This window comes from Calypte anna, chromosome 5A (genome assembly GCF_003957555.1).
Source record: "Calypte anna isolate BGI_N300 chromosome 5A, bCalAnn1_v1.p, whole genome shotgun sequence".
In the NCBI taxonomy this organism is placed as follows: Eukaryota; Metazoa; Chordata; class Aves; order Apodiformes; family Trochilidae; genus Calypte; species Calypte anna.
Genome location: NC_044251.1, coordinates 30,544,553 through 30,568,651, shown reverse-complemented (window position 1 = coordinate 30,568,651; position 24,099 = coordinate 30,544,553). Strand labels below are relative to the sequence as shown.

The following is a 24,099-nucleotide window of genomic DNA, read 5'->3' as shown; positions in this document are numbered from 1 at the left end:
TTCTTACTATAGATAGTCATTTTACAACTCAGGAGTTAAAAATCTTTTGTACTTTTTTCTGCATCTGTGTGAAAGATACTTTAGTGGTGAGATTTATAGACATACCTGTACAAATGGATAAACATTAAACATACTCCTTTTATATTTGATATGTAATGTGGATATACAATAAACAATTTTTCTATTACATTTTTTGCTTGGAAGCAAATGCCACTCTGTGATAATGGTATACTTTTTCTAGCATAGGGTCTTTTAAAGCCATACACTGTGCCACTGGGGATTGTACTATGAGATAATTGACCTCCATGTGAGTTATGCGTCCTGAGTCTAAAGCAAGGGCGCACGTGGTGGCATCAAAATCAATTATCTCACAATCCATCCCCCAGTGGAGAGGGCTACTGCAGATAGAATAGATCCATGAAAAAGATTTAGATATTTAAAATTGTTTTCAGTGACTTAATTCTTATAAATAAGGTTATTGTATTATACAAAGAACTAGATTAATGGTGGTGGATTAATCTGTGCTAAGTGTGCCTACCGATGGACTCTGTAGAAGCATTCACTAGCTGGGGATGAAATCTCATTGGGGTATCGCTGATGGGTTATCACATCTCACCAGGGCTGTATTAACTGGACTGCCTCCATTGCTGCCATGCAGGTGACTGTTGAGTGGATGGATCTTCATTTCATCTGTAGTCATCATCCTCTTGAATGTGTCAAAGAGCAGCAGGAGTAATAGAATTGCTAAGCTGTGAGGACAAAATTCTGCCTCAACCAAACCTTCCAACCCTTGCCAGGGTAAATGTATTTGGAGAGAGCAAAGGTATTTAACTCAGAAAATAGGGATGACGTTCTCAGTCAGAGACTGATCATCCAAATGATCACAGCTAAGCTATCATGTACTGGAACTTTAAAACTCTTCAATTGCCCAGTTGCTTGGTTACAGGATCGTTTGTCATCTATTCTCGTAGCAGGGTGAGGGGTGGGGGAACTGGAGGAAAGGGGGGAGATGATTACATGTGCTGTTGAAAATGCAATGAGCACATTCGATCATATCTAATTCCCATTTATATTACTGTGGACATCCCTACTGCCCAGCTGCCCTCTCAAAGACTCAGAGCTATGGGATTTTTTGATGCATGAATGAAGACTGGGAAGAGGGCCAGCATGCTCTTCATAGGCTTCTTCATCATTTATTACCTTCTAGTTTTAATTGTTTTCCCGCTTCTCTTGAGATATTTATCTAGGAGGAATTGTACTATGCAATGCAGACACGTGAGGTGGCAACTGAAGATTGCTTGTTAGCTCAGTGCACCATAAAATAGATGGATCTTAATAAAATAGAGAAGACTATTTACATTAATAAAAGAGGCCCATTTGTAAACCTTTTATTACTTAAGTGCACAAGTTTGACTCCTGTTGTACATTATAGAGGTGTGGGTTATGTAATAATCACCACATAACTACACTGTCTGTATCCTTACAGGAATGGCAATCAGATCTCTCCATATGCCACTCTTTTGCACCCTATTGTGTCCGCAGGGCTACATTTATCTCTGGTAAAAGGCTCTCGTAGATTTCCAATAGGGTAAAATTTGGTCTGCTTAGTTTCTGACTGGTACTTCAGCAGAAGAATTAAAAAGAAGCCACCAGAACAGATACTGATGGTAGGATGTAAAATGAAGGGGAAGTTGGCAAAGGAGGGAAGGATAACTAGTAAGGAAAAGATAGAAATGGAGTGTATGAATCAGTGTGAGATTCAAAGGGTGGTATTCAGCTCTCTAGTCATCTGTAGCTTCAATGGAGCTTCACTGTCCTCTTCTGTGGGTAGCCTGCAGATGACTCTTCTCTTACAGCCTGGTGGTTTTTTTGCAGGCAGTATGTCTGGGTACCTTTCCCAGTCCGTCCTGCTTTCCAGTCCTGCCCATTCTGCTGAAATTGTGTGTGCACCACAGCCACATATTCTCCTCCAGAGATAGCAATGTCTATGAAAGGGGCAGCACATGGCTGAGGCACAGAGGGCCTTGTTCTGCCTTCAGTCAGCCTACAGCTCCAAAACCTGACACAAGCACATCGGTGTACCCAGGGGACAAAGAACTGGGAGTGTGGAACTGTGTGAAATATGGCTCCAGCCTTTTCCATTCACTGCTTTGTGCTTTCAGAGCACCCCACACTGTGCAGGAGATGTGACAAATCGTTCCAAATCTCTGAGGAAGGTCAGGCCATAGGCTGAAGCAGGAGTGACCACTTTGATTTAAGTCCTCTTTGATTTGAGGAATAAAAAGATGCAAGTCCCTTTTCATGCTTTGAGGGCTAGAGAATTAGGGGAGCTTTCATGCCTCTGTCCCATTTTAGTCTTCAGGAAGGCAAAGTTAATGCATTTTTTCTTTTTTTCAAACACAAGAGTGCAGTTGAGAACAATTGTGTGTATTGGTGCTTGGAAGAACTGAAGGCTACTAAATGCAGGGGATCTTAATAGGTGGAGGATGCAGAAATAGAAATTAGCATTTTTTAATTGATACCTCAAAAATTATTATTTCTTCCAACATGTCAATGACCTTGACTGTTTATCTTACCTCTTGAGGGAGCGGATAGGGCTGTTCATTTTGTCATCGTGAAAGTTCATGTTATCCACTGAAGTGGTTAGGACTTCTCTGTTTTCTGGTACCCAGCATTCGCTGTTACTTAAATGGGAGACGATTTGTTGACTTTGATGGGTCTGTTGAGCAGAGTCCATTTTGCCAAGTTCAGCAGACTAAGCATATACACCAGATTTACCCATTCCTCATCCATCTTGACAAAGGCATAAATATTGACTCAAGTGTTCATTCTTGTTTCCCTTCCCTCTGCCCCTTGCAGCAAAACCCAAAGAACATGTTTTATGGATAGACCTAAATGACCGAGCTTAAAGAAAAATACCTTGTGCATGTAGATATGGAATAGAATAAATTAGTCTAAGTAAGAAGCCATCTTGCCTGAGAAAGCACATATCATTAGGTGTAAAAAGATGATAATATGCAATTTATAAACATGTATCATATGTATTTCCTAATGAGCTAGGGAAAAAAATCTTTCACTGTCATATATATTTTAATTGTATAATGAATTTTAAAGTATATGAATCAGCTTGATTTAAAAATACAAAAGAGCGGAGGTACCCTAATAATAAATCTCTAGGTGTGTGTTGGGAAAGAGATGCAATCTGTGTGACTGATGAGATATTAACAGTTTTGACCTGATTTCCCAGTGATTGATATTGATAACACTAATTTCTAGAGCTCACCAAGGCTCCCATACAACACAGCCTCTGTTGAGGTTGGAGGGGATGTGTTCAGCTCATGTTGAGTCCGGTGTTTCTAAATGGGGTACTAGAAGCAACCCAATTCATTCTTGTGAATCACAGACATAAATTTAGAAAGCAGAAAATGCCTGTTTCTTAATGCCAGCCTGGTGCTGGCAAGGTGACATTATTTTTGTCATATACTCTCCAGGGCTCCTCCTCATCTGAGACGCCACCAGCTTGGGGCTTCTCTTAAGGATTTGCTGGCCTCAGAGTTGGGAAACATTTTCCTGATAATCGGCCTAGACTGTCACTGGCCCAATTAAATCCCATTGCTTCTTGTTACACCCCAGTGGGATTCCCCAAAGAATTCCTTGGCATCCTCACTATCTGTCCCTTGTCAGACACCCCTGGATGCTTATCTGGTGCTTACCGCCAAACTCCAGCTATAAGTCAGCCTGATTTCTCTCTGCTCTGTGCACATCCAGGGCCCTTCTTGCTGCTTTGCATCCTATATCCCTCAATTACATTTTTTTGTAAATCTGGCATGCCATGATATTTTGGTTAGAAAATAACTTCTCTGTAGAGTTAAGCATCTGCCTGAGATTGATAAAGGCAAAACAGTCTAGACTGAAGGCTGTCAATTAATCCCTCCATCACCCAGCTCTTCCTGCCTTTCTCAGGGGTTGAAGAAGTTCTTGATCACTGCTTGATCCAGGGACAATGACACTGATCTGTGGAAAATACCCAAACTTCTCATTTTGTACACTATTATCATCCTTTATTGTGCACATGGGCCAAATCTGGTCATCAGTGTCACCATCCCAGAGGGTTCTTGAAGTCAGAATTTGATCCTCTGCAAGACTAAATGGGAAACTATTTTCTCACAGAACAATGACCCAAGACTGTGTAATTCTGTGCACCTTGCTAATGGGAGGGTGTTGACAAATTGGAGGCAATTCAGAGAAGAGCAACACAAGTGAATAAAAAGTTGGCAGGTAGGCTTCATAGGGAAAGATGAAAAGAAATAAATTCATATCAGCAAGTTAAATAAGGGGCAGGTAGAGGAAATATGATTCAAATAACAAGCAACAGAGATTCAGCAGTGTGACACGCCCTCCAGGCCCCATTTCCAGAAGGTCTGGAGTGAGGTTATGAAATCTGTGAAGCCAACAGGGTTTCAGTGTCAGCTTGCTGCTACACATCAAATGCATTTTTAGAATGAGAGTGCAGCCATCGGTAATAGGTTCATTGAGCTACATGTGAAATGAGCTTTAGGAAAAAATTTCAGACCAGGACTGATTTTCAGATTGTATCCAGCAAAGTACTTCTACCCAACTCCTAGCATTGGTGAATACATTTCCTTTGTTTAAAGCATTTAAACTTAGACTAGATGTTAAAACTAGAGTAGGAGCAGAATTAGAAACTGTTCAGTTGATCAGAAATCAAAAGCAAACTGTCTCAAGGGAAGATGATTTGGTAAGGAGCTGCCATATGTGACTTGTGCCCACTGTTAGTAAGAAGTCAGTCTCCCATAGAATCAGTAGGATTTGGCTGAAGTAAGAACTGTGTAAAAGCAGAGCATATGAATTTACTGTCCTTAATGCTAGGAAGTATTCTTTAACAATCTGCTGCCGTGGCACTCAGGTGTCCCTGTTCAGTGCCCTCTGAGTCAGGCAGAAGACCTAAAGCAAATGCCATTTTTTTTCTCACACCTCATGCAGGTGTGGAACTCACTGCTGGAGGATGTTGCTGTGGCTAAAAGTAACAACAGGTTCAGAAAAGGACTAAGCATAGTCAGAAACAGCTGGTGGGTGGTTAATAAAAATGCTAATCTTGTCTGGATCAACCCCTGATACTGAAACACTCTAAGTCATTGATTGCTAGGAGATGGGAGGTCTATATAGGGTCTAATTGTGAACTTTTTTCTACTGTGGTTCACATACTCTTTCCCTAAACTTCTGCTGGTGTCCATGTTTGATAATGGGGTCCCTCATGGGGGCATGACCCAGGGGTTTTGTTTTGTATATGGGCATGAGTAGTAGTGTCTGGCTGACAGGATCTGACCAATTTTACTCTCCCTTCAAAGAGACTTCAAGGTTCCAGCCCAGGATTCCATCATTTGTCTTACAGCCTTCCTGTGTGAAGTCAACGCAGCATTTGGGTCTGGCTTGAACACTCTCTTCCACTAATTAAACTAAAGGGGTCTTTCAGACTGATAATCTAGAGTACTTCAGAGTATAGATGGTTTTAATTGATTGCCACCCCAGTTTAACTGACCTGTTTTGCATACGTATATAAGTTTACAGTGAGAAATTTCCTGATATAGACAGTTTTAAGCTGACAGAAATAGAGGCTACACTGGGTTTTGCACTGGTTAAAGTGAGTCCTTTTGATTAAACTGGTGCCAAATTCTATGTGGACAAATCCTCATATTGTAACAAACCCACACATCCTCCCTTTCCTCTGACAATCATATCAGTCTGGTGAGTTCTATGGACCCAATCTAATAGAAATGGAATTTTTACCATGCAAATCTTATTACCTAAAGTGCCAATGAAACTAATGGGATTTTGGATAGTAAAAAATACTCTGTATGTGATACATAGTTTGGAATATTAATTGGGGGGAATGTAAGGAAAGGAGCTGTTATTGCACATGGTCCTTTGTGACTTTGGAGGACCCATTGGTCCCAATGCCCCTTATCTCCCCCTTGATTTCAGTGGTGTTTAGTGTCTGCCAAAACACTGAACTCCTTGGCAGAATTTGGTTTTCAAAATACACAACTAAATGTCTGCTTGTTTTAGAATTAATTTGAGGGAGGGGAACAGAAATAAAAAATATCTCAAACACTCCACTCCACTGCCAGACATCTAGAGAAATATATATTTTTCCAAGGGGAATAATTTTTGCTATGGAGGTTGACTGGATATGTCAGGAACACGGGGAGCATTTGGACATATTTTGACAATCCCCATAAGAAACCAGAAACAAACAAAGAAAGATGAATCTATTTAGATAATATTTTAATTTATGCACCTCCTTCCCCCACTATGCAGACATGCATGTTGTGTATATTTTATATATGCTGGGGTCCTCAGGCTGTCAACCGCTATGGCAACTCTCAGACTGAGGACAGTGTCAGCAGATAGATCCAGAGTTAGTAACTGAGGTGCTGTAAGCACTGCAAGCCTTAAAACTCACTCCTATAATTCCTCTATGGTCTGATAGTACAGCACAACTTGTAGAGGTTCCAACATATCTTGTCATTGTTTGGGCAGAATTCCTACCGATTTATCAGTCAGTAGCTTAGTTTATGAGTATGTTCAGGCCTTAAATATTTTAAAGTAAAATCTTTTTAATAACCTACAGCATTGTGCCATTTGATAGTGATGGTGATTACTTGGTTTCTTGTCATCTTGGAAGCAAAGATGCAATAAATGATACCTTTATTTTTGTATTTATTTAAATGAAACAGACAGAAAAGGCACTTTAGAAAAGTGGAGGAAAGAGGAGAAGGTCAGATAAAAACAACTGCAGTCTGATGTTCGTTTTTGTGGTGTTGATAGTTATTATTCCCAAAGAAAATAATGTCCTTTTTTATTTGCTTTTAACATTTTGCCCTTGGCATCTGTTCCATCCATTGTGGACTAACCTAGACTCTGTTCTCTGACGATGGGTTAAAGCGAGCACTTACTGAAAAGCATTCTCTACTTAATTACTTTTCCTTCTTCTGGAAGCTATTTTTTTTTATAGTCACATGTTAATTGTGTATTAGTAGGCCTTTCTGATTAGTTGAAAACATAATGAAACCTTTGTAAACAACAGAGAGAAAGAGGCAGAGGGAGGGAGGGAGGCAGCGGGAAGGGGGGAGAAAGGAACAGGGAGAAAGAGAGGGGTAAAGTGGGGGCTGACCGGTGGGGGTGGGAATTTTGAAAGGCAGAAATAATGCCAGTGGAAATTTCTGGTTTTTTTGAATGACGACTTCCCTTGCCCAAATTAATCAACTTACTTAATGAGAAATGAGATGCATGGAGATGCAAATTGCTGTCGAACTCCAAAAGCAGGGTGGCAAAGGCAGCAAGTTGGAATGGCGTGGAGGGGGGCTGAGCTGCAGCTGTCCACTAACAAGTCAGTCCTATTTGTAAAGGGCACGGAGCTGAATAACGGTTTTGTTATTGGCTTTCTCTCTCTCTCAGCCGTAGGTAGAAATGCTGCATTTGTTTCCTGCAACTATTTCAGCAGATAGATGTCCTCCTCTTCCCTCTTGCCTGCCTGTTTGATTCCCACAGTAGAGCCCTGTGTTCCCTGTGTACCCCAATCTCCCGCCCTGACGGGGTGGAAAATTTGGATGCGCAAGGAATGCAGGCTCAGGTGCAGGGTCTCAACCACGCAAGGTAATACCAGGCATTATTAAATTATCTGCACATCTGTCAGAAGGGCAGGAAAAATTTTTAAAAAACAGAAAATAAACAATCCTTACGACTCAATTCAGTGACTCTCGGAATTTGGCCAGTGCAGATCAGATGTGGTGAATCAGCTGAATCAGGCCCTCTTCTCGGAGATGTTTTTTGTTTTTCCTGGAAAGCTGCTCCTTAAACACAATTCACATTGGTTGTTTTTAAAAGGACTCTCCTCTGTTTGCAGCGCTGGATTTCGAACAGGCAAAGCCTCCCCCCCTTCTTGTCCTCCACCCCCCACCCCCTTCTGTTACTGCTTTAAAGAGCTGTGCTTATAGGGATTTTTCAGCTCTCCCTGTGTTATTAGAAAACGTGTGGCTGGGACGGTTAAAATGGGAGTGCTACTGTATGCAAGAGCAATGTTCACTGTAAGCAATCCAAGGAAATCCTGCCAAGGCAGTATATGAACAGCAGCCAAACAAAACACAGGCGCCTTTCCAGTGAAAACCAGCACACTTCTGCAAATAGAGGAAAAATTGACTTTTTGATTTGGAGTGTCTCTACAACTAAGAAGAATTGCTACAGTGATTGTTCTAAAAATATTTTTCAGCAGCACATTCTCAAAGGGCTTGGGATGCTTAACATTGTTTAATTATGCTTCTCTTAGGTGATCAATCTGTATTGTGGAAAAATAAAATAGGAAGTCTTTAGGATCTTCTTTTAAGTTGACATAGACATTATTTTCTGCCATGTTATAGTGACATAAACCACCACTTATTTAAGGAGCAAAAACTGTTTTTATCTTTGCACTTCAGAAAGTATTATTGGAGATTCATCTTTTGCAACTTCATGGCCATAGATTGCAATTTAACTGCTTAATTTAGAGCAGCCCCCAAGATCTCTGCTTCTGTAACTGATGGGTTTTACTTCTCATCTAAAGCGTTTTTATACCTTCCTCCTTCCCTTGTGCCCATGTCACCCCCATATTTAACCTTTAAAACCTTCTGATTATTTTGCTTCTTTGTTCACCCAGTCTGGGATTTTCCTTTGCAGGACTTTCTGAGTCCTGTAGGAAGCCCTTAGTGTCTGCAGACATTCTGAAATTCACAAAATTTCCATAGCGATGAAAATTGAGTGGCATTACACAATTTTTTTTATTGCCAAGAATAAAGATGCTAAGATAATAAACATTTTGCTAGTATAAGCTACAGTATTTTCAAAGAATTCTTAGTAACAGAGTGTAAGAATGCAGTCAGTTTATCTAAAGTGAACTGAAGAAATAGGATAGATCTACAGAGAATTATTACTATCCATTTTTTCTTCCAAAACCCAACATATTATCAGTTTAAGAAAAAGCAAAAGAATGGTAAATTATTAATTTCAGTTTATGTATTTCCCTTTTCAACTGTCTTTCTTTTAACTAAAGAAACAAAAGATACTTTGCTAGACAAATCTCCACTTACTCTTCAAAAATATTTTCATCTGAGTTCTTTCTGCTTATAGCTATCGTGAACTCAGTTCTCTTTCACTACACCACCACAAGCCAGATTTATCCCTACAGTGAAGACTGTGTCTTGAGACAAACCAGTCCCAATGTGGAAAAAGACCCTGATTCAGAGCACGTTGAAGCCAGCAGAAAGATTCATATGGGCTTTGGTGAGCTTTCATGGGATATGAAACATTTTTTCTCCTTCTTTTGAATTAACTACTCATTTTCAGGGTGAGATACTTACTACTTTATCGAATCTTAAAGTTGCCCTAATTTACTAAATTAACTTGTGCTATAATTAACATTCAGGCAAAACTTTCAGTATGGTGAAACTGTTGCATATGCTTCTCCCAAGATATGATTGTGTTTTTGAATAGCTGAGGAAGAATAGACCTCTGCCCTGTACTCAGTTTCCTTTCTTCTTTGTGCACAGTGCTGTATTCATAGCCAGTCTTACAGGGAGCAAATCATGTATATGTACATAGAGACAGAAATACATATAGATATATACGTATATCCACATATATGCATATATAATAAGAAAGCTTGGCAAGACACACATTTCTGCCTTGAATGTGAGGGATATAATTTGATGTGTTCAAATTAGGACATGGAAGTTGTGGCATATGCCATGTAGAGGCACAGCAGCTCAGTTCTGTATCTTTAAATGTTGATGCACAACTGTGAAACCAGGTGAGATCTGGCCCCAGGTGCTGGCTGCTGCATGCATTGCTGAACAATTTTTAAGGGATACAGATTGGGTGGTTAGAGGAAAAAGTAGGTCTTTTTCTGAATAGATTTTTTTTTTGTGAAGTATGTTTTAGGTATTGTGAAGTATGTTTAGGATTAAAACAAATTATCAACTTAAACTGTGTACTTTAGTCTAACAGGAGCTTGGTATAATCCAGTCCTGACCTGGCTTTTCCTGATGTACAGTAGCAGTTCTCATGGAGCCCCAATTATGTCAAACTGAGGGAAAATTTTGTTGAGACCATGAAACTCATTTCACTGGTGACCGAACACAACTGCTGAATTAAGGGTCTTTCACAGGTAAAGTTTGGATGCTGAAGAGTGATACAAGGAATGCTTCTACTTTCCCTGTCTGAACATCAAGAGCCTACATGGCTTGAAAAACAGCTGAACAGTGAAGTCTTTTCGTTCGTTCCTTTCAGTGTAAGCAGTTTTGAATCATTTTACCTTCCAGTCCATAGGTTCAAATTCTGTGGTCACCAGAGATGAGGCATCCAGGTAAATTTGCAGATACTTTGGACAGTGGCTCATGCTGAAGGTGTGTAACTTCTAAATCTATTTAGAAGTGTAATTTGTTGCAGGCTAAAATTATTGATATATAAGGAAGGTTTTATTCAGAGACATCTGTAGGTTGGCAGCTGTGCCAGCCATGTCTGTTCTTCTTTTCTAAGTAACGGAAACCATGCAGCAGGGAATAGCAGTGTTTTAGTGACAAGTGTTGAGAATATTGGTTGAATTGCACTGTGAAAATATTTTCATTATTTTTCTTATTGCTGTTCTGTAAGCGGATTTGAGATACGTGTCTGCCTATGTCTTTGTACACAAGCGGATGAGGTAGAGAGAGAGGGCTGGTTTTTTTTGGTTTTTTTTTTTTATTTTCCAGTCATGCCTCCTTAGCATTTGGTACATATCAACATTCTATCTGAGCGATTTGCTAATTGCACTGGAAGACCCACTTTAAATTCAGGAATACTGAAACTTTGAAACTGTAACATTTTGACTGGCGAGAATGACCAGTCTTCTTTTCTCTTTTGCAGTGAGCTAGTTGAAGGAAGCTGGCATTGTCGCAGAGTGAAAGCTCTGCAGAAGTGCCGCAGGTTTTTCATATGGAAATGTGAAATAATGGGGTGATTAAATAGAGCTGTATATTAAAGTACATCTGACATTAGAATTAGCATAATGTGCTCTAGCCCTAGGCTGAGTACTTTATTTGCCATCTGCGTCGGACCAAAATCCCCTGGGGAAGCGCTAAAATATTCTGAATAAACTCAGCCCGAGTTCTTATTGAGAGTAAAATACCATTTGTGGCACGTCGTATTGATTCGTCTTAATTGCGGTGCAGAAAAGAACATTCAGTTGCTGATGACTTTTGTACTCTGTGACAAGTCGGCTGGAGTTATTCTAACACTGCAGTTGGTTAACCTGAACAGACTGTCGTGCTCAGAGAAGGAGAAAACCTTATCTTCAGTAGCATAAACTACAGTATCATCTCTTGACTTTGCTCCTTCCTCTCTCCATGCAGCATCCTTTTTTTTTTCTTTCTTTTTTTTTTTCTTTCTTAAATTTATTTATTTTATTTTTTTATTCCCATAAAACAGCAGCGAACAAACTGAAGGGGGAACATGGCTTCATTGAATCAGTCCAAGAAAATAAAAATTCTTACCTAGTTATTCTCCCAAGTCTCCCTCTCCATACTTCCACCCCCACAGCTTCTTAAACAAAAATGCAGAAACATCTGACCAGCTTTCATGTAAGGGAGTGAAAATCAGTGGAACTTGTCCTTGAGGATCCATCTCCGGAACCATTAGTTCAAGAGATTTATTATGTATATTTTGTAAAAAGCTGTGGCTTCTCCTGTGCATAAGCCCACAGTCCTAGTCAGTTGTAATGGTTTGATTTTTGTCGACTCTCCACTCAAATAGGTTGCTGAATACCTTTGAAAAAGTGCTTATAACATGCATAAAGGATAAATATTTCATCTGAAGGAAAATACTTTGATGCTCTGTGCAATTCTGTAACATTCATAAGGTCCAGTTTTTACCCTATAATTGCCTATCATTATACACAATTTACATATTCAAACATTCTCTACAAACCTTAGTCTAGCATGTTTTTATTACAAATTCAGATCAAGGGAATAACCTTTAACTTCAGAGACAAATGAGACAAATTTACAAGTGCATGTCTGCTGTTTTCTTGTGTTTTATAAATCCCTGCAGACCCGAACACTTTTGCTATAACGCCACTCAGAACAATATACATATATTACTACTTGTTTGTAGTGCTTCAGTAATGAGTCCCCTTTGTATTAGATAACCTATATAATTCAGCATCTAGGCCCTCCATAACGTCAATTATCTCCTCATAGCTAAATGTACATTCCATTAAAACAAGATTTACAGCCTTTATAATACTTCTTAGGACTGAACGTGGAGATTTTGTGGATTTAAGGAAGCAGAGATGGGAGTTAGCATTTGTTAAAGAAGCAATGAATTAAAACAAAATGCTATTTCATTTGCTAACTATGAACAGACACCTTATACCCTTAAAAATAGTGGTAGTAAGACAGTCTGAAGTACCCCTGGGGAAAAAAATCAGGAAAATTTGTTTCTATCCCTTAGTGTTTTTTATTATTTCCTAATTTACTCTTTATTTTGCAATTATATGACATGGACAATTTCCTTTATGTATCGTCCTTTAAGTTCCTATTCAGATTACTCAGAACTGTTGCTTGTAAGATGAGAAAATGGCACCTTAGAATAGTTTGTGGCAAAAAGAAAAAAATCCCTGCACTTGCCAGTTTTCAAACAAAACTACTTACAGGAAACCTCTTTAAAAGGAAGCTGCTGGCATATTTCATATGTTTTAGAAAAGGCTGACATTATTTTAAATGCATTTGAATATCTTATGCAAAGAAAAGGCCTAAAAGTGTCCTTGAGCAGTACAAGGGTTTTTCATAACTGCTGTAAGTGGGATCCTATATATTAAACTGCCAGTCATGGGTAGTAGTATGGTCTTTTCATCTCATGTGTTAGTACATTTTCCTCCCTCCCCCCCATCTTAAATTCCCTGTTTTCACTGCTAGTTTTCACTATTTTACACACCAGGTTTATAAAGCAGTCTTTGTCTGTTAGCTGATGTCCTAGGTTCAGAGAAGCTAACTAAAGACACAAAGCTGTTTAGATGCTAAAGGCAGAGTCAGTTGAAACTGTTGTATCACAAAGGGCTAATTTAAAAGTTAACTCATTCACTATTGATCTTTTAATATTGATTTTGCTGTTTGCTCCTCACTTTTCACACTTCTCCCTTTCTCTGCTTTATAAATTGCCTTTGTATTTTTTAATTTAACACCAATTAGAAGAAAGTGTTCAGAGATGACAAATGTTATTTTCCATTTTAATAGCGCTTTTAGATCAAAATCCCTGTGTTGTGCATTTCAGATTTTGCTATACATCTTTCTTCCTTTTTCTGCACTAAGGAAAAGCACTACTTACACTTCTGTGGGCTGAGCATTAACTTCCTGTAAGCCACAAGCTCTTTTAAGGAATGAGAAATTGGACATCCAGAAGGAAGTTGCCCAAAATGACTATTGACATTTTATACCTAAAAATATAATATTGCCATTTTGTAATGGCACTAGAAATTAAACTGAGCTGTGGATTTGGCTCATTTATGTGAATCTAGCAGTACAGATCTGAGGTATGATTAAGTCTCGCAGAAAATGGGACTATTGAACACAAGCTGCATCTTCAGCCAAAGGTCGCCTGTGTCCATTAAGAAGCAGGAAGCATCTGTTTGTGTTATGTGTGGCTGTAGTCTGCTTGCACTCTCCTTCTTTTTTTGTAAGTATAAATGCCAGAGAGGACATATAAAATGCTTCTAGGGAAAGTTTAATGAAAAAAAATCACGACAATATATTCATATAAGCCTATTTAAGATCCTTGTTCATGATAACCTGGTGTAGCTTATCTGGAAAAATTCAGTGTCTTCATTGGTGGTTATCAGACCTACTTTGATTTCATGTTAGGGTAGTTCAAATCAGAGTTTGGCTAAGAGTATGATATTTAAGGTACCAGGTATGTAATTCTGGGTCTTCATAGGATTCATGCTCTTTGTTCTTGGAATTATGGAAGGATTGGCTTTAGACATTATGATATTCTGATTTCTTGAATATATGGCTGGTAATTAATCTGTTTGGTTTTCCACATGTATCACAAAACAGTTCATTTGATGAAAAAAATTATTATTATAAAAATGGTAAACAGACAATTTGCAGTTCTGCCTAACAGAAAAGGAACACCGCTGAAAAGCACAAATGGCTTCAAAAAATAAAATAGTCTCCCAAAAGTGGGGAAGCTTTTAATCCACCAAAGAAAAAGCTTGGTTAATAGTACATTTCTAATAGTGGTGTAATATTAATTTGATATATTCGTGTTAACTAGTGCTATTGTAGATCTTTTTCAACAGGTAGAAAATGCTCTCGAATATTTGCATCTGTAATTAAAATCAGTGTTGGGAACAAGAGGAACTTGAGGGTTTTCTTGGTACAATGCTTGTTGCATAACCTCTGCAGAGAACTTGCAGTCTCACTAGTCAGGTAGAAGCAGGATGAGGAAAGCTGTAAAACACTCAGGCAGTGTGTGGGAGAAGAGTATTGCATGAAGTCGTGATTTTTCTTCTGTTTGAAGATGGCACTGGAGGAGATAGGCTATTCAAGAGACAAGGTAGGAAAAGAGAACAAGGACTGATATGGGGAGGAAACAGGGTTCTGTTACTGAGAAGTTACTTCTCAGTTACTTCTCCTTTCTTCAGAAGCCCTTATTTTTCTACCCATCTCTTAAAACAATTTTATTTTTGTTTTTGTCACAGTCTTTTCCACCAACCTCATCCTGAGATTCCCCATTTCCAGATGATGAGAGGCTACATGGCTCCTCATGCTTTGGCTCTTGCATCTAAACCTTGATCTCCTATCATTGACTGAGATGCACTATGTATCAACTGAACTTTACAAGGGAGTCTGTTCCTCTGAGTGGAGCTGGAGATGCTTAGGCTGTGAGACTGCAGACATCTTGCTAAGTCATAAAACACCAACTTCAGTTGCTAGTTGATGTTTACTTTGTGAACTGTTGGTGACAGTCCCCATCTACTACAGCAGGGTGTGATCCAAGACTCTCCTAAGCCCTTTTGTTAGGCAAGGCAGTGTAGGGATAAATGCACTGCTAGCTCTGGGGATGGAAATAGGAGTTGTGCTTATTTTACATCTTCAGCTCACGTCAACACCAAAATTAAAATGAAGAGGGACACACATAAAAATTATTCTTTTGCATTTGTTGTTTAAAGCTAGTGAATGGCATTGTACTGGCAGTGGTGAGTCTTCCCCAGGCTTGGACCCTACTTAACACCTCTGTCTTTTTTATTGGGACTGTCAGTCCATCTAGAATGAAAGCAGCAGCACTTCCGAACACTCCAGGGAATGCAGGGAGGCTAAGCCTCTCAATGCTGTGTGTGCTCAGCATGTGTTTATTCAGTCATAACCATATGTAAGTAAATGTTCCTGCTAACTTGGGTAATTTAGAGTGGTAATATAGTTTATAAAGCATCTTCAGCAGAAATACCTACATTAGAGATATTTTTGAATTCTCAGTCAAGCATTGGGAATGAACTGATATAGTTCACACTGCATATCCACACTTGCAGACACCTGGAAATTATTTGGCCCTTGTCTGGGTGACCTGTCAAACCACATATAACCATATATTTTCTTCACTATGAAACACTAAATCTTTCCAGTATTTAATGTCCTTCTCTTTAATGTCAGCTGGTCTTGTAAGTTATGAGACTTGTTAAACTAGTGTTCTCAATTACAGCATTTTAATTTTAATAATAATTCAATTAAAGGTGTGTTTTTAATGGAGCATCCACATTACCTTTATTGGTATTATAAGTGTAACCATCATAATAACAAGGAATAATTATTAAAATACTCATTAAAAATTGAGTGTTGGAGAAGAGAGTAACACTAGTGAAAGGATTGTATGAACACGATACATGTCTGTTCCTGAGAGCTACAATAAAAGATCTCCTTTCTTTAAAGCTTGCAAGTTTCTACTGTTCCTGAACTTCTAAAGGTGCAGTAAAGCAGGATTGAAACCCCCTTACATTTTTATTGCTGCTGTTGTAACTTTTGTAAAGGGAACCAGAAACACTATGTGGCAAGTATTGCTAGAGGTAAAGAATGGCCATGGTTATGTGGACCTGACTGTAGGTCCTCACAACAGTCATGGCAGGAGATACAGGTGGGTGATTAAAAAGGGGGAGAGTTTGTTCTCTGTTACAGCTAATGGAATTAGTCACGCATGCTGAGGGGAAAACTCACTGGATGTCACTGTAGCCCAGCAGAAAATAATGAATTCTCAACAGTTCTTATCTCACTCTGATTACTGTTTGATACTATCCAGAATAACTGAGGATATTTTTTTAAAAATTTATCTCCATGGAAAAGGCACTCAGCATACATGGTATATAGAAAGCCATGTACTAGCTGGGCAGGAAGATCTGTCTATCACTGAATGTTACAAGTCAGACTGCAAAGGACAGATAAGTCAATAGTCAGGATGCCTGGTGCAGTGGGATGAATGTCCACAGACGCAGGCTACTTTTGTTCTAGGATGGGCAAACTGACCCATCGTTTCTCATCACACCCTGCAAGGGCAGAATTTGGGAGGCAGGATCTGAATTTCTGTTGTTCATGAAAGAGAAGACCTCTCATTATTGCTTTTAGACTTTAAATGGAAAATACTCTGTGATGCAGTAATGGAGGGAACACATTTTAGTATTTCTGGAAAAGACCATCTTTTGTCATAATATGAACAAAAGGCAAGAGTGTTCAATAAGTTCATAGTTTATAATAATCTGCTTTGGGAGAAGACACTGAAGAAATCTTTAAACTACCAGATTAAACAAGATCCAATGGTTGGCAGTTGAACTCAGCAATTGCAATAAGAAATAGGATTTTTAATACTGAAGATAGTCAACCATTGCCACAGTCTACTCCAATATATAATGAATTATCTCTCACTTGGCATTTCCAAATCACATTGGGGCAAGGAGGTACTAAAAGACATGAAATGGTTCAACTGCTGGTCACTGGGCTGGATTACATATGTATGCGATGTGCAGATTAAATTGTTTTCTATGTTTTTCATGTGCACGTAGGTAGGAAAAAATATTAGGATCTTAAATTGCAGGAAGAAAGATTTAGATTGGGCATTTGGGGAATATTCATGATGGTAAAAGAGTGGGAAGGTTGTAGACTATCCAGATAGCTCTTGAAGTGGGGTAATGGCATCTGCCATATATATTAATAGATATAGACACCCTTTGGAACTGGACAAGGGCAACCCTTTAAGGTTCTTTAATTTCATGGTCCTTCCTAGCCTTCAAATCAGTATTTCTGAACATATACATCTGTGTCTCAGTAGGATTCAGCCCTTCAAACCTGTCTCATGTTTGAAATTCAGTGGCAGTGTTTGTTTGGCTTTAGTGCAACCTTGAAGCTACTATTGGCTGCTCAGAGCTTGTGGCCTGGATGTCTCATCTCAGTACATAAACCATATCTATCAAGTAATGCAAAGGTAAATAATTATACTTGAGCCATTAGCTCCTAAAATCATGCTGAGTTACAGACTGTAGGGTTGAATCCACATGCAATTCATTGAACAGTGTTAATGAAGTCTTACCTATGCTTAACTCTTAAGCACATGAATAATTTCATCACTAACAGAGCACTTCAGCCTATGCTTATGTTTCACTGATGTTGATTGCTCACATGCTCAAAGTAAAGCACATGCTAAAGCGATAAAGACCACATATGGTAAAGACTGTATATGTTGTTGTCATAAAGTGGGTATTTAGACAGCCTTCAGACAGGCAAGGGATTAAGATAGCCATATATCAAAAGTAGCCTTATAACAAAGAGTTTTATAGCGTAGGTGCACTGCATTATTAAATATAAGGATACGTGTTGAGCAATACATGGCTGTTTCTGGGCATGTTTAAAATATTTAGCAAGTTTTTTAATATGAAAATGTTCAGAGTGGATCTTCAAAGACTTTTTGACATTGTTCTGTTCTTAAAAGTAAGCATCTACACTGCTCAGGGCAACTTCTAGGCAAGATAACCATGAAGTGATAATATGGAAATGAGCATTTTTTTTTCTTTCTTTTTTTTTTTTTTTTTTTTTTTTTTTAAACAGGGAGTCTGGGGAGAGTCTTTGAGGGCTGTGAAAGTTAAAATATATATATAAACACAGGCATGCAGACACTGCTTGTGGAGCAGTTAGAGATTCGTAGCCAGGCAGCCTGCAGTCAATTTTGCCATCGTGTTGGGGTCTCCTGTACAGGACTATTAAGGAGCATAAAAGCTAAGCAACAAAAAAAGGAAGACTGTTTGATGACTTCTAGCTTGAAAATCTTATATCACCAATAGCAATAATTTGCTCTGCTTGAAAGAAAACTAAAAAGAGAGGGTTTTACTTTCCTCATTTGAATTACATGGAGGTGAAGTTTTGTAGAACAAAACACACCAAAACATCTTAGTTCAACGAAACATGTAGTAGCAAGCATCCAGCCAGCTGCCATTTTGAGGGTAATTTTTAAAATCAGCCATTTCAGTTTTAGATTGGCCTTGATCCTCAGACTGCTCAGGAATTTTTCTCCTTAAATGTGTGCCTTTGCTGAAGTAAACGTGTTGCTGCTGTTGTCACAGTCTGATACACAGCTGCTTGCTTCATCCTGTCAGCTCTTGAGCTAAGCAAGGAGCATGCATGCACACATGCACATGTTCAAATACTTTATTTTTTTAAAAGAAAAAACCCACAACAAAAAAGGAATGCATGCTGTGACTTTAAAAATGGAAGAATTGAACAGCTGTGGGTAATAAATTGATTAATTAGAGTGGATAAAATGAAGGTGAAGGGTGCAGAGCACTCTTTAATATGAAGATATATGACCTTGTAAGATGCTGCACTTCATTTGCTATTAGATCACACTTCAGAGGGGGCTTTATTAAAATCTATTCTAGGGTGAGCTGAGGTAAAACATATTGTTAAAAAAAGCTTTTGACAGGGTATGTTATATACTTTAGTCTGCTTCAGTGATTTCTGTCACTTTTTATACTACACATGTTGCTGTGCAAGAAAAGTTAAAGGTCTAGACATTTTCATCATATTTCTGTAAGAAACAGAAATTTAAATATTTGAAGTAATAATGGGAGCATTTACTGTTGCTTTGGCTGCAGAGCTGACATAAAACTCCCTAACTGCCTCAGTGCTGAGTAGATTTTTAAGGGATAATGTATCAGTTCCTTTCTGTATTTGTACGTGGCTTTCATTAATGTCAATAACAGTTACAGACAGTTTTTCCAAGCCAAGTGCCATTCCCAAACTTGTGCTTTTTCCAGTAGCAGTTATTAGAGATTATACAAAGCAACTGGGTCTGTCCCGAAAAGATGCAGTGTGCAGGGCTGAGGCACGGGGGGCTGTGTCAGACAGGCAGAAACGCCTGCTATGCTGTGTATGTTTTTTCTTGGCTATGGAGTGCTGGCTTCTCAGAAATCAGGGTCTGAAGCTGCTATCCAACAGCAATAGACCTACTAAATCAATAGGAGCGTGAGGAGCTGCACTGCATTTATCACCTACCTTTGTAAATAAGTCTCAATCTGATAGATGCTCTTTTCTTTACGCTTTTGTAGATGTTCACTGGGCGATAAGATTAGATAGTCTGACAGGCTGGTAGGTAGGCAGATAATCTTCTAGCCTTCTTGTATAAGGTTTTGTAGGTTTTGTTAGCAGCAGCTGTTCCTGCAACAGCCAGAAGAGGGGAATTCAGCCAGCAGCAATCCTGCTTTGAGTTTAAAATTTAGGTTTTTTTTTATTTATTTATTTTTTAACTTCTATGAGTCATTCCCCTTTACATAGGTAGCTTTGATAACACAGTTCTATTCACCTTATAAACTCTCATTTTCAAGATAAAGCAACAGGGTTTTATGACTCTCAATTTCCCTCTCCCCCGTCTAGAAAGGAGTTGTGTATTTCAGCTGTGGATCTGTTATGAAGATATGGGTCAGGCGGAAAGCCTAGTGGAAAGCCTAGGTTATGAAATTTCAAGAGGCTTAGTACCTTTAGGTGCAGCAGGACCATCGCTAGCCAAACGATATCCTTTCATAAAGAAGCAAACAAAAAAACTAACTAACAGGATATTAATTTTAGATTTCCCAAAATGGGTGTCATTTTTCTGGGAACCTCCTTCTCTTTTAAAAAAAAGAAACAAAACTCAACCAAATCCTGGGTCACAGTTTTCAAGGTGACACATACTTATGAATTTATCAGAGTCTTGCAGAGGCACTGAAAAAAGGGACGGGGGGAAAAAGTGCTTTTTGAAGATAGCACATAGTTTATAGTATGCCCAGGACTGGAATTTTCTAGCTAGCAAAATTCTGACTGTAGTGCAGGCTTGTCCACACCTGTCCTTTATGTAAAGCTGAATCAAGGTTGAAGGAATGCTTTCCACCTTTATGCAGCTGTTCAAAGAGGCTAGAAAGGCAAACAGAACAATGTTTTTGGCTCCAGTGAGTGTTTCTGCATTGGAGGGCAGGCTCAGGCTCAGAAATTCTTGGGACCTGGTTCAAGCATGGCCTGACATTTGTTACTCTTAATTGCAACTGTGCTGTCGGCTTTGATTACCGGATGTTTCATTTGAGTGGCTTCTTGGTGTTTTGGCAAAAAGAATTTCAAAGTGGTTTATGCAAGAGTATGTTTTCCAAGCTCCTGTTGACTTGAACAGGACTTGTATGGCTAAATACCTACATGGTATTTTAAAAATGGAAGTGCTGGCACGACTGAAGCATGTATAAATTAAATTCAGCAAGATCTCAGGGGAGTGCTGCATGAAGTATATACAAATATAAAATGAAAGAGTAAAAATGACACTGAAGCTCCTTGCAGGTGCCTTGTAAAACCTACCACACTGCATTTTCTTTGGTTTTCATCTGTCATCATAAATCCTTTGAAACAAATTCCTTTTTGTGGAATAAACACATGAAAAAATTTGGATCCTTATGTGTCATACAGGGAAGCTTTATTTGCAAGTTAGAAAATATAAATGTGTACAGCACTAGTGCGTATGTGTGATATTTGTCATACATGTTAAGTGAATAAGTGTGGTGAGTAAATGTGCTGTTCAACAATTTATATCATTCAATACATTGCAATTAAGTCCTTCTTTCAGAAATGCCAAGGAGGAAATGTGCTAGCAAAATAAAGCACATGCCAACTGTATTTAAATGTTCTCCGCTGTATTATTTTTTGAGTGTTCTTTCTGTTTTTCTTTTATAGGTAAAGATGAGCCTTCAAGCTATATTTGCACAACATGCAAGCAGCCTTTTAATAGCGCTTGGTTCTTGCTTCAGCATGCCCAGAACACACATGGATTCCGCATCTACCTGGAAACAAGCCCTTCAAACAGTTCCCTTACTCCACGCATCACCATTCCTCCTCCTCTGGGACCAGAGACTGTTGCACAGTCCCCGCTGATGAATTTCCTTGGAGACAACAACCCTTTCAATCTTTTGCGGATGACAGGTCCCATCTTGCGTGAACACCCTGGCTTTGGTGAGGGTCGGCTCCCAAACACACCTCCACTGTTCAGCCCACCGCCTCGTCATCATCTGGATCCACATCGCCTTAGTGCCGAAGAAATGGGGTTAGTTGCCCAGCATCCCAGTGCCTTTGACAGAGTTATGCGTTTAAACCCCATGGCAATTGAATCCCCAGCGATGGATTTCTCCAGAAGGCTTCGAGAGCTGGCAGGAAACAGTTCCACCCCTCCGCCAGTCTCGCCCAGTCGCACCAACCCTATGCATCGCCTGTTGAATCCTTTCCAGCCAAGTCCTAAATCACCTTTTTTGAGCACCCCACCACTGCCCCCCATGCCTCCCAGCAGCACTACACCTCCCCAGCCTCAGGCCAAGAGCAAGTCCTGTGAATTTTGTGGGAAAACATTCAAGTTCCAGAGTAACCTTATCGTGCACCGGCGCAGTCACACAGGAGAAAAGCCCTACAAGTGTCAGCTCTGTGACCATGCTTGCTCCCAGGCTAGCAAGCTAAAACGCCACATGAAAACACATATGCATAAAGCTGGCTCCATGACAGGCAGGTCAGATGATGGGCTGTCCACCACTAGTTCCCCTGAGCCAGGCACAAGTGAGCTCACTGGAGAGGGACTGAAAGCCAGTGAGGCAGATTTCAGGAATGAGAGCGATCCTTCCCTGGGCCATGACAATGAGGAAGAGGAAGAGGAGGAGGAGGAGGAAGAGGAGCTTGAGAATGAGAGCCGTCCAGAGTCAAGCTTCAGTATGGACTCAGAGCTGAGTCGTAACCGAGAAAATGGCTCCAAGTCACTGCCAGACGAGAAATCCCTCGTCCTGGGAAAAGTCATCGAGAATGTAAGTCTGGGTGCCATCCAGCAATATAATGACATGCTAGCTGAAAAACAGAAGAGGAGTAGCTTCATGAAAAGGTCTTCCGACCAGCGAGACTTGTGTCCTCGAGACCTCTGTCAGAGAGATCCAGGTGATGAAGACTCTGTGGTAGGAGAGCTGGACCGCACTGAGGAAGGGACAGTGAATGGAAGAAACTTTGGCCCAGGTGAACCATTCCCAAACTTGTTCCCCCGCAAGCCAACACCTATCACAAGCCCCAGTTTAAACAATTCCTCTAAAAGAATAAAGGTAGAGAAAGATTTGGACTTGCCACCAGCAACGATAATACCTTCTGAAAATGTTTACTCCCAGTGGCTGGTAGGGTACGCAGCATCGCGGCACTTCATGAAGGATCCGTTCCTCGGATTCACAGACTCCCGACAATCTCCCTTTGCAACTTCTTCCGAGCACTCCTCGGAGAACGGGAGCCTGCGTTTCTCCACCCCGCCGGGAGACATGCTGGACGGGGGGCTCTCAGGGCGCAGTGGCACGGCGAGCGGAGGCAGCACCCCCCACATCAGCGGTCCCGGTCCCGGGCGACCCAGTTCGAAGGAAGGGCGCAGGAGCGATACATGTGAGTACTGTGGCAAGGTCTTTAAGAACTGCAGCAATTTGACGGTGCACCGTCGGAGCCACACTGGAGAGCGGCCTTACAAATGCGAGCTCTGCAACTATGCATGTGCCCAGAGCAGTAAGCTGACGCGCCATATGAAAACACATGGCCAGATAGGGAAGGAGGTCTACCGCTGCGACATTTGCCAGATGCCCTTCAGTGTTTACAGCACCCTGGAGAAACACATGAAAAAGTGGCATGGAGAACATTTGCTGACAAATGACGTCAAAATTGAGCAGGCAGAAAGAAGCTAAGGCCCCCCCCTCTCCTCACCTCGCCTCTTCCCCTGCCCCTCCCCGCCCCACTAGGTTAAATTTCAGGGGTCTAGGTAACATTTTATTTGTACAGTTTAACTATTGCCAACTGAGAAAAGATGACCTAACTTGCCTCCGTAAACATAACATAGCATAACTATGGTAGGTGCCAGACTTTGGCACTTAAAGTATAACCTGTGTCTACAAAGTTCTATTAAACCCGAGGGTTGATTAAGGCAGTAAAAATTGTGGAGCCTTTTAACTGTGCAATAATTTCTGTATTTATTGGGTTTTTGTAATTTTTTGGCATGTGCAGGTACTTTTTTTTATTCTTTTTGTTTAAATTCTTTTAAAATTTTGTTGGGTATCCCTTTTTAATTTTACCCAGTCGTAGCCTGAGATTACTTGCATTGTAGGGGAGAGACATATCTTTTTAAATTATAATTTTTGGGCCGCTGCTTTGTTGAAATTTAAGCTGAGCATATGTAATTTCTTGTGAAGAAGCCACCATTTGAAATATTTTTTTCTTTCTTTTTTTTTTTTTTTTATTTTAATTTTCCTTTCCTCTTCCTAAATAACCTTGGCGATTAGGGAAAACAAAATTGTACAGCGAATAACAATCTTTAAAATTAGCACTTTCTTTTGGAATTGGATCGAATATGTAGCACTGACAATGTCGCTCATGATAGAGGCCTTTTCTAGATGGATTTCATCACTAAAGTTATGCCAACGAAAAAGACAGGTGCAGAAAGCAGCTACATTAAAAAACCAGAAGT

General features: G+C 39.8%; 1 protein-coding gene across 4 annotated transcripts in view; it reads left to right on the top strand.

Annotated features, from left to right (window-relative positions):
- BCL11B (BAF chromatin remodeling complex subunit BCL11B) overlaps positions 1–23,323 on the top strand; it is an 89,809-nt gene extending 66,486 nt beyond the window's left edge. For all 4 annotated transcript variants that reach the window (XM_008492695.2, XM_008492680.2, XM_008492686.2 and 1 more), the window contains one exon: positions 21,312–23,323. In XM_008492695.2, the coding sequence (XP_008490917.1) occupies positions 21,312–23,323 (2,012 nt within the window). The remainder of the gene's footprint in view (positions 1–21,311) is intronic.
- Positions 23,324–24,099: the final 776 nt, after the last annotated feature.